This window comes from Spinacia oleracea, chromosome 1, assembly GCF_020520425.1.
Source record: "Spinacia oleracea cultivar Varoflay chromosome 1, BTI_SOV_V1, whole genome shotgun sequence".
Classification (NCBI taxonomy): domain Eukaryota; kingdom Viridiplantae; phylum Streptophyta; class Magnoliopsida; order Caryophyllales; family Amaranthaceae; genus Spinacia; species Spinacia oleracea.
The window spans coordinates 17770855-17782266 of NC_079487.1; the positions used below are offsets into that span (position 1 = coordinate 17770855).

Genomic DNA, 11412 nt, shown 5'->3' on the forward strand with positions numbered 1-11412 from the left:
AACACATGCCCCGGTCGAGGTAGTGTCTTCAACAGACGAATTTCGCCCAAGAGGCCAACCCGCAAGTGCAAGCCAAGGGGGCATGCAGGCGAGAGGGACCTAATGAGCGAGCGATTGGGTTCGGGATAGGTGTACTACCTGCCAAGTACCGAGTGGGCAACATGCGCGGCGTATGCACCCCCCTATTGGCGATAAAAGGTATCCTTAGTCCCAACTCCCGAGGGAGCCGAGATTCGTTATGATGTTCTGCCCGTTCACATAAATATGCTGATTTTCAGGTCGTCCCAACTTGATGGGGAAATGAACGCGGGGTAGGATCGTTTCACCCTTCGGCTATTTTGATTACCTACAAGCACGAGTATTTCCTTCACTATCCCCAGTGGAGTCGCCACTGTGAGGGGGTCGAAAAAGCACGAGGCTAATGCGTGACCTCGTCCCTCGTGGGTGTGACGATTCTTTTTATTCAATCAAGTGTAATTGGATTTCCTGTGAGTTTACACCCAATTGACTAGTAATATAGGAGTCGCCATTCAGTTTTTAACGACAATGAGAAAAACTGACAAAACCCGGTTATCATGACATAAAGGGAGTGCAATTATGTTTGACCACGACGGCCGTAGGTTCCCTTGTGATCCCTGGTGTGGGGATCTCTCAACATACACCCGCAAGGTAGAGATTGAGGGTTCGGGGGACTGTAACTACCGAGAGGAGTACTTCGCTCGTCGATAACTCCAGAGGCAGGATATCCTTACTAGCTCAGCATAAATAATTGAAGGGACATGCGTTAACTATTAAACTAATCTGAGTTGATTTTAGAAATATGCAACATATAATACTATATCGATCGCGATTATCTGATTTAAATAGCATTAAGGGACCTAGAATGATAATCTAATTTCCCAAAAATATTATATTTGTTAGGCGTGATAGAACAATCAGATTTAGTTAGTTTAACAGTTCATAAAAAGGGCGAGGAAAGCAATTAAATCATCGAGAAGGGGCACATTACGACGCACCCTTGAGAGGTGCGTCACGGTTCTCAGAAAACTAACCACTTTGACTTTGCTATTTCTCCTTTTTATTTAACGAATCTCAATTATGGGACAGGATACGTTCTGTTCGATTTATGGATCGATTGCGACAGAACGTGTGAACAATTTCGCAGCGTGAGGCTTAGGCTAAGGGTTGGAGTCAATACTTAGAATATAATTGTGTTGTGTCGTGTTTCACGTCGAATATGGGGCTGTATTTATAGGGGAGAGTTCGTGGAAAGATAGAATTGCAAAGTTCTAATCAACAAAGAATTAGGAAAAAACACGTACCCAGGTACTTTCAGCGCCCAGCTTTGGGCGTCAAAGATTTCGGCGCCCAGCTCTGGGCGTTGAAAATAGGACCCATGCAATTTCAGCGCCCAGGGCTGGGCGTTGAAATTGATGTTTGGGCTGTTTTCTTAGTCAGATTCGGATTCCTGAAATCCGTAGTGTTTGAGACTTAATCGAGTCTTTTAGTGCGTATCAATTTCATGACGGAATGCGTCTGGGCCCGTTATGAACTCTAGGCTCGTTAGGATTTTAATTAATACGTAACTCTTATTTCCGAATCATATTAGGAATAGGATTCTCGCAGTTTTCTATCTCATTTAGGATTTACGTTGGAGTGCAATACCTAATTCTGACAGGTTTCTATCTTTTATGACTTGTCACTTTTAGAAGCTACCCTTTACGGCAGTTACTATTTTTAGCAGGTTTCTATAAATAGCAGGTTTCGGGTGAAATGAAAAGGGGAATTGAGATTCGTTATTTTATAGGAGATGCATTGTCAAGTGGAGATTTATGCTTTCATCATCGAACCTTTCCCTTTCGGGAATGGGGACAAAAGTAGCTGTCTACCCTCGCACCTACACGAGCGGAACCCCAGGGCATCTTTCTCGAAAGAAGCTACAAAAATCGTACGCCAAAAGGAAGCATCCCAACATACATACTTGGGGGCTCCAAGCTACGAAACGACTATACCATAATAAAAAAAAAAGGTCTCGAAGAAAATGTTTGAACAATCGAAAGGGTACGATGTTTGAGCCCACTTCATGTATGGGCCTGAACCCTATCAAGCTTCTAAGCAAACTATTCACAATCAGTCATTGCTCAAAAAACAAAAAAATGATTCAAGCAAACTGATTAATGGACCGCACACAACGGCCATTCTATGAACACTCGTTCACACATACATATCATCATTCACGAACGCGTTCAAAAGGAAAAATATACAACAACAAGAGCGGTCAAAGTCTTACGCCTCAAGGTATGTTCCTCGGGCCATATAGACTCGCCCAACTATCGCAATAACTGTACGCCTTAAGAGCAACAGTTCCTTAAAATAATCGCCCCAAAGGGACAAGCACCGTAGTCCACCAATCGGCTACGGCTTCTCAAGAAAATCATCACGTTCTAAAAACAAAGAAAAAACAAAAGAAAAGAGAATACATAGAACTTCCAAGTGAGATAAACGAATGAACAAGAGGCCAAACAACACTTTCAACGCCCCACCTGGGCGTGAATTATTTCAACGCCCAGGCCTGGGCGCCGAAAATGAACCCAGGCTCAAAAAAGGGCCCTAACTTCTACTGGGCCCTGCCGTATTTATTCGACTTGAAAATTGCCGATTCCTTACTGAAAGTCGCACCTCACTGCTTTGTTAATAGTAGCACACCACTACAAAGATCGCTCGCACTTACGAACACAATCCCAAACACGATCAAGGACATTAGAGAATGCGTACCCCCAAGGAACCTCTTTAACAAGAAATGACCGTCAAGCACGAATGCTTGGGGGCTCGAAGGAAAATATATATTATGCAAAGTAAAAACAATATTCCCAGAGTACGCTGTACGAAGTCCCGTGTTTGGATGACTCAAAAAATAAAACCGGTTTACGACCTCAAGACAAAGGTCGCCGTTGATGCTTATACATAGTCCCCTAATCAAGGACCCAGGTAGTGGCAAGATTGAGCCGTAAAGACTAGCTCAAAACCATGAAAGATGATGACCACAAGACAAATGGTCCGTCTAAGCACGTTGTCAACCCACAATCAGGTTACAACTAAAACCGAGCATCCCTCGAAAGAATTCGCTCCTGCGAGAATAAATAAGAAAAGAAATTCTCAAAGAAATCACAAGAACAAATGAAATAGGGATTCGCCCACCTCAATTGGGCAAGATCGCGCCACGAACCACACGAATCCCAAATCGAAAAGACGAATTCAGGTTCGCTCACCTCCAGCGAGCGGGGCGTCCACCCTTAGCGGACAGGGCTCGCCCACCTTCAGCGGGCGGGGTCTGCGTCACTAGCCGCGTAGGTCCTTATTTTCAAATTTCAAAAACAGATTCGTCCACTTCTATCGGACGGGGTGTCCACCCTTAGCGGACAGGTTCGCCATCTTTAGCCGGCAGGGTCTACGTCACAAGCCGCGTAGGTCCTTATTTTCAAAATTTCAAAAACAGATTCGTCCACTTCTTTCAGACGGAGTGTCCACCCTTAGCGGACAGGCTCGCCATCTTTAGCCGGCGGGGTCTGCATCACTAACCGTGCAGGTACTTAGTCGCTGCAGCGATAACCTTTTCTGGTTTTCCCTTTTCCAAAAATTAAAAGGATTGGTTTTCCGTTTTTTCCAAAAAAAGGGCGATATGCTGGATTTTCCTTCGTTTTACGTCCCATAAAAACAAGGGGGTTTTCTCGTTTAGCTAGCCCTGAAAATGAGAATCTTTAAAAACATTTTTACCTCGTGGTTGGGCTTGGCCAGGCCCAATTACACTTTATAGCTTTGATTTCGAAAACATCTGTAGCTACTCCCAATGACAAAGTGAGGGAGTTTCTATGCACCTTTAGATCCTTCCAATGACAAAGTGAGGAAGTTTCTATACTATCAGTTGACAAATCCCAATGACACGTGAGGGATATGCCGACACTTCAAGTGATGACCCTTAAGTCAAATGTTATCACTCGGGGGCTCGTGAGACCCTCGCAAAACAGGTCACATACACCATGGCTTGTGTGACGCACTCCGTCTAAAACTTTGACCATCGTCTCATCCCGAGACTCAGTCAAAGTGGGGGCTAACTGTAGACACCTACTTTTGTCCCCATTCCCAAAAGGGAAAGGTTCGATGATGAAATCTTAAATCTCCACTTGACAACGCATCTCCTATAAAATAAACGAATCTCAATTCCCCATTTCGTTTCACCCGAAACCTGATATTTATAGAAAACTGCTATTTATAGAAACCTGCTAAAAATAGTAACTGTCGTAAAGGGTAGCTTCTAAAAGTGACAAGTCATAAAAGATAGAAACCTGTCAGAATTAGGTATTGCACTCCAACGTAAATCCTAAATGAGATAGAAAACTGCGAGAATCCTATTCCTAATATGATTCGGAAATAAGAGTTACGTATTAATAAAAATCCTAACGAGCCTAGAGTTCGTAACGGGCCCAGACGCATTCCATCATGAAATTGATACGCACTAAAAGACTCGATTAAGTCTCAAACACTACGGATTTCAGGAATCCGAATCTGACTAAGAAAACAGCCCATACCCTATTTTCAACGCCTGGCTCCGGGCGCCGAAATCTTCGACGCCCAGGCCTGGGCGCTGAAAATACCTGGGTACGTGTTTTTTCCTAATTCTTCGTGGATTAGAGTTCTGCAATTCTATCTTTCCACAAACTCTTCCCTATAAATACAACCCCAAATTCAACGTGAAACACACAACACACAATTATATTCTGAGTATTGACTCCAACCCTTAGCCTAAGCCTCACGCTGCGAAACTGTTCACGCGTTCTGTCGCAATCGATCCATAAATCGAACAGAACGTATCCTGTCCCATAATTGAGATTCGTTAAATAAAAAGGAGAAATACCAAAGTCAAAGTGGTTAGTTTTCTAAGAACCGTGACGCACCTCTCAGGGGTGCGTCGTAATGTGTCCCTTTTCGATGATTTAACTGCTTTCCTCGCCCTTTTTATGAACTGTTAAACTAACTAAATCTGATTGTTCTATCACGCCTAACAAATATAATATTTTTGGGAAATTGGATCATCATGCTAGGTCCCTTAATACTATTTAAATCAGATAATCACGATCGATCTAGTATTATATGTTGCATATTGCTAAAATCAACTCAGATTATTTTAATAGTTAACGCATGTCCCTTCAATTATTTATGTTGAGCTAGTAAGGATATCCTGCCTCTGGAGTTATCGACGAGCGAAGTACTCCTCTCGGTAGTTACAGTCCCCCGAACCCTCAATTTCCACCTTGCGGGTGTATGTTGAGAGATCCCCACACCAGGGGTCACAAGGGAACCTACGGCCGTCGTGGTCAAACATAATTGCACTCCCTTTATGTCACGATAACCGGGTTTTGTCAGTTTTTCTCATTGTTGTTAAAAACTGAATGGCGACTCCTATATTACTAGTCAATTGGGTGTAAACTCACAGGAAATCCAATTACACTTGATTGAATAAAAAGAATCGTCACACCCACGAGGGACGAGGTCACGCATTAGCCTCGTGCTTTTTCGACCCCCTCACACTATTTCAAACATATAGTAACTATATAAACAATATAGTAACTATTGATGAAAATAAACATATGGTAACAAATCATGATAAAATAAACATAGTACCTATTTCAAAAATATAATAACTATATAAAACATATAGTAACTATATAAACATATAGGGACTATTATTATAATATAGTCACTATTGTACACATATAGTAACCATTATAATCATATAGCCACTATCTAAGAAGCGAACAAAAACATACTCTAAATAACATAGTACATAATATAATCGCATAGTAACTATTATTTATCAAAAAGTCAATATAAACTGTTCATAACGTAATAACTATCTTAAGCACATAGTTACTGTTTTAAACTTATAATAACTTTCTAAAAAATATAGCACTACTAGAAAAATTGCACACAGGGGCAAGTCAAAGTTGCCTCTAAAACGGGGATGTAGCCTCTAATGAGTTTTTGAAGCAAAAAAGTGGATGCCTCTAATAAGTCCGTCGCTAATTAATGGTTGCCCATAAAGACCCTTTTTGAGGCAATTTAATAAGTTGCTTCTAAAAACACATACATTTAGAGGCAAGTGTATAATCTTGCCTCAGAATATAATTAGAGGCAATATAAAAAGTAGGTTCTAAAAACCACATGTTTTTAGGGGCAACCATATAAATTTGCCTCAAAATATAATTAGAGGCAATATAAAAAATGCTTCTGAAAACCACATATTTAGGGGCAACTCTATAAGTTTGCCTCGAAATATAATTAGAGGCAATATAAAATGTTGTTCTAAAAACAACATATTTAGGGGCAACCATATAATTTTGCCTCAAAAAATTATTAGAGGCAATTTATTATATTGCAAATAAATTATCTTTTAGGTGCAATATGAGATTTTGTCATGAAATGTTTTTAGAGGCACTAAAATAAGAAATATATTCTGCATATTATTTCATACATTTTCAAGTACAATCACCTAAAAGAAGTAACCATAATAAAAATAGCAAAAGTAAATAAACAAATTTCATGAAAATCAATTGTTTTATTAACAAATATATGAAGTCATTACATAATTAGTCCCCTAAAAAACTGTCACGGACAAACCCCGAACTATGTACATCGCTTAATATCGAGATAAGTACATGACTAATTATTAAAACCAAAGAAAATAGGAAATAAGTTCTCATTTAGAATTATAGATCTAAAATAAGATGTTATTTTCTTCACCCGCTTCATGTTTGGTGACCAGCTTCATGTCTTTATCTTCACACCTTTACAGAAAAGAGTTGTGAGCATCTGACATGAGAAACACAAGGTTATTACATAGCTAACCTTATTCTGGTATATGCTGAAATTGCAGTCTCATTCAGCCATAAAAGAACAGCCATCAATCAACCTAATGAGAAAGTTAATGGTTGTTCATTGCAGAGAAAAGAAACATTCTTGGGTGACTGAATAAAGGAGGATAGTCAACATACGAGATTTTACAGCCAATGTGAAGGGTTGAATCTATGAAGAATTCCAGGGGAAATTTCAGGAAACATCAGTTATTTATGCATATTTCGATTGGGAATGCAATACTGTAGACTGCAAAGACAAGGTCCATATAGCAGAAAAAGTCAACAAATACCATTGATGTGATCGAACTAGAAAAGTAAGGTACGTTATAAAGAAATTAGAAGAAAATGTTGTGATATGCAGTTCATGGAGTCTCTGGTGTGAATGTCCTCTATGATTAAGAGAAATAGAAGAACTCACCCATCCCTTACCAAAAATATAATCAAAACTACTGTTAGGAGGAAGTTGACATAACATTTACCTTAAAGTATCGAATACCTTGAGGCATGGTGCAGCCAGACTCCCTTTCCACCAAAACAAGATAGATGCAACAAAGCACTAGCCTAACTCAGCAAAGTAGACCCATCTAACACACACACAAGTCAACTAAAGTCATAAAAACTCAGCAAAAAGTCAACCAAACTGCAGCCACATGATTGCTAGATCTTGTTAGATAAGCTGAACAAAAAACTGGTAAAAACCAAAAATCAACGGGCATGACAAACAGAATTAATAACCAAGTTGTGCCAAAATGACAAATTTGACAATGCAATTAAGCTACAAATCCAACTAGCGTCTAAACCATGATATCAATTCGAACAAAATGAGCAAACCCAAATTCATATAAATTCAATTTACAAGAGGGGACAAAAACAATTAAAAAAACAAAGAAAACCCAAATACCAACAGCTAAACCCCACCAAAATTACTTGCTCGTAAATCAAATTAAAAAAGAAAGCATTCAAATACACTAAATAAACAGCATTATGACGCTAAAACAAGTATAAATCTGCAATAAAACCAAAAGTAGTACTAAAAAGAAGTGGGAAAGAGACTAAGTATAAAGAAAAAGTAGCATATCTGAACACCAAATCAATTCATAAGGTTGGCTGCTTATTGATACGCCAACCTTTAGAGGATGAGGTTCCTGGACTTGTTGGACTCTATATACACCATACTTGAGCGCTTCGTTTTTCTTGAACTCTGCAGTGCCCAAGCATAAGTTGGCAAAAATTTGTTGTAATGATATGTCGAGGACGGTATGTTATGCAACTGGAGTCTAACTACTAACAAACTTACTTACTCACAGTTGACATCAAAATTGGTCCGCTATTCAAGTAATTCAGCCCACTATTATAATCCAAAACCACACAAAGCCAAATTAAATTTGAAATGTTCTTAGAAACAATTGGACATTTGATACAATAACTGGTACCATAATTAAATTCTCCAGTAACTTCAAATTAAATGATTTCCATTCCAAAACAATAGAAAATTAACCTAGAGAGGTGCAAGACTAGTACGATTACAGATTTACAGCCAAATCAAGTCAATTTTAACATTAATTATCAATATTAGGCATATCAACTGCTTAAATTTTGCTTCTTTGTTTTAGGTTTTGTAGTTTTACCAACCAGAAAGAAAATTGAAATTATTCAGATGAAAAACATGTGATAAATTCCAATTTAGATAAGGAAAAGTCTCACAAAAAACATTAGAGTCATAAAAAATGCCCTCATAGATCGACCAAATTGGAGAATTGCTCAATTAAAAAAGGGTTAGAAAACTTACCTGGGTAAGGAAAGGGACTCGATTGTGGACTCGAGTCACCCTTCACAGAGCTTTTTTGCTTCAGAAAATCCAAATACATTAAATTTCCCGAAGGCAAATGACAAATTGAATAAAAGCCAGTAAAATTTAAGAAATCCCCAGATAAATCGAACAAAAAGGAGAGAAAAAGAATGACCTCTCACCCATAATGGTGGGAAGAATAAACGAAAGGGCTAGATTTAGCAGAATTATCATGGATGTCGGAAGAGTCGATGTTGATATGAGAAGCTTCAGATCTGTTTTTCTACTGCTATTCCCATCACCATCGCCGGTTATTAATCGTCTCCCATCATCAATTTTGAGTTCTGCAACTGCAGGTAAGGTCTGCAAAACCCACCTGAATTAAAAACATATATCTTGTCAAACAAAATTAAGAACATATAAAACCTAAGATCTACACCGTAATCAGATACTAATTTAGAAAACCTATGATATAAACTTGAAACTAATGCAAATCAATAAAAGTTAGGTTTAAAATTACAAACCTTGAAGCGATAAGGGGAGAGTAGAGCGCGGCGGCGGTGGGGGAGGAGGAGCAGAGAGCAGCGGCGTCACGATAGAGGAGGGCGGCGAGGCAGAGAAGGGTTAGTGTAGGCTGTGATTTTTCTTCAAGGTCGCTCTCAAGAAAAGAAAGAATGTGAAGGAAGGAGGAGCGGGAAAATGAGAAAAAATCGCCTCTTACTTTGTTTAGAAACCAAGTTTGTGATGCCTCTATTTTTAGAGAACTTTGTGCGACTCGTTTCTAAACGAGCAACACTCGAGATCAAAGCCCGTACTTGAACTCAATTACTAACCATTTTTCAAAATGAGTTTTTATTTGTGAAAATGCATTTTTATTTTATTTTAATAGTGTCTTCAAGTGCTGTAATTTTACTAAATGAGTCGTACTCGACGATTTTTCAACTAGTACATGATTGTATAACAAACTTGTGAATTTTCCATACTTAAGTCGGAAACATTCATCTGGTGAAATTTGTAGGGTTGGAGAACTATAAGTCTAGTACTACTGAAAACTGAAAACAGTCGGAAAAATTGCAACAATATGCAGATCAATGATTGTCAATATGCCTGCTCTATAGGTTCACTTCGCTTTAATTCTTACCGGTAAAAGTTCATGGAAATTTTAATGCAGATTAATGGATTAGCAGGGTTTGAAAACTATGAGTCTTATCTCTGTAAACTAAAAAAGTTTGGCAAATTAAAATTTGTTGTAGGAATATAAATGAAACAACCACTACATGATAATCTACTGAACTGCTCACAATAACTCAACATATTACAAGCTAACGTGCAAGGTATAACAACTCACATTAGATTATTAATCTCGACCCATTCTATGAGGTTATGTATTTATCTCATGACTATTGATTGTTATCTCATAACTATTGTCATATATTTATACGAGAGTAGATAGTCGTATCCTACTAGAATTAAGATAACCAAAACCCTTAGAATTAGGATTTAGGTTAATCAAAAATTTGTAGACTTTAGGATAATCCAAACACTTAAGTATTAGGATAATCATAAAACTCTTAATCATGTAGGATAAGGAAAACGGATAGCTTGTGGCCCAAGCTACTTGTCGCGCAAGTAGTCTTGGTGCCCAAGCATAGCTTGCCTCACACGCCAAGGCTATTGGCTGCTCGCTGGCTTGCCGCCCACGCTAATGATCGCAAGCCATGTGATGGGCGTTGGGCGTTGGGCCTGGCCCTGGCTCTGGGACTTTTGCTCGGCGCTGGCTCATCGAGTGATGGGCTGACTCACTTGGATGCCTGTCGCTCGTCGTGCTCCCGATTAGTTTTCTGATTCCGAAATTTATTTTCGGTTCGAACAATATTTACAAAATATTTCCGATTCCGGTAATATTTCTAATTCTGAAAATATTTCTATTTCCTTTTAATATTTTCCGAAACGAATTATTTTTCCATTTGCGGCAGTATTTTCGACTTCGATTATATTTGTATTTCCTTCATGAATCATATTTCCGTTTCTGGCAAAAGTTCAATTTCTGAACAACATTACTCAATTAAGCAAACACATAATTTTCTCATCTAATAAATACTCAACTTAAACAACATTAACATTGAGAAAAAACAGAATGGCTAATTTTGATGTTTCCCTATATGCTCAATACAAGGTTTAATTAAGTACTTCACACATAAGGTTCCTACTTTTGCAATAATTACTTGATGCTTTCATATACCAAGCGTCTAACATAATCTCATAAGTTAAAGAGTTCCTTGGAAGCTTCAACAAGAGGCTGCAGGACTTACATTCATTCTATTTTATTGTCGATTATCTCAATAGGATGCCTAAATAACAATTTTATCAAAAAAACACAAAAACAAAACCTTCAATAAATGTTTCAATCATAAAAACAACATTATGATCGGAGAGAAAAATAAAATTATAATATAGGACACAATTGTATAATTTTTATTTTCAAAGATACACTACTACAAAAATAGGAATATAGAGCTGTTAAAATAGACTTTATAAAGCGCCTTAGAGGCGCTCTCCTGCTCAACGCTTTATAAAGTTTAAAAAGCAGTTGGAAGAGGCGCTTTATATGTCTAATCATACATTACAGTGGTTTGAGAAGAGCGCTCTATATACCCTTCCTAAAAACAATAAATGAAGAAGGAATATAAAGCGATTATCATAGTTATCCGT

At 38.3% G+C, this 11412-nt stretch overlaps 1 protein-coding gene across 1 annotated transcript; it reads right to left on the minus strand.

The window, feature by feature from the left end:
* Positions 1 to 6604: 6604 nt before the first annotated feature.
* On the minus strand, positions 6605 to 9536 carry LOC130463030 (uncharacterized). The gene is made up of 3 exons (XM_056832050.1): positions 9530 to 9536; positions 9225 to 9420; positions 6605 to 9076 (listed from the first exon to the last, which is right to left on the minus strand). Exons 1-3 carry the CDS (start codon positions 9534 to 9536, stop codon positions 8827 to 8829), a joined length of 453 nt encoding a protein of 150 aa, XP_056688028.1. The 3' UTR covers positions 6605 to 8826.
* Between the last annotated feature and the right edge of the window lie 1876 nt (positions 9537 to 11412).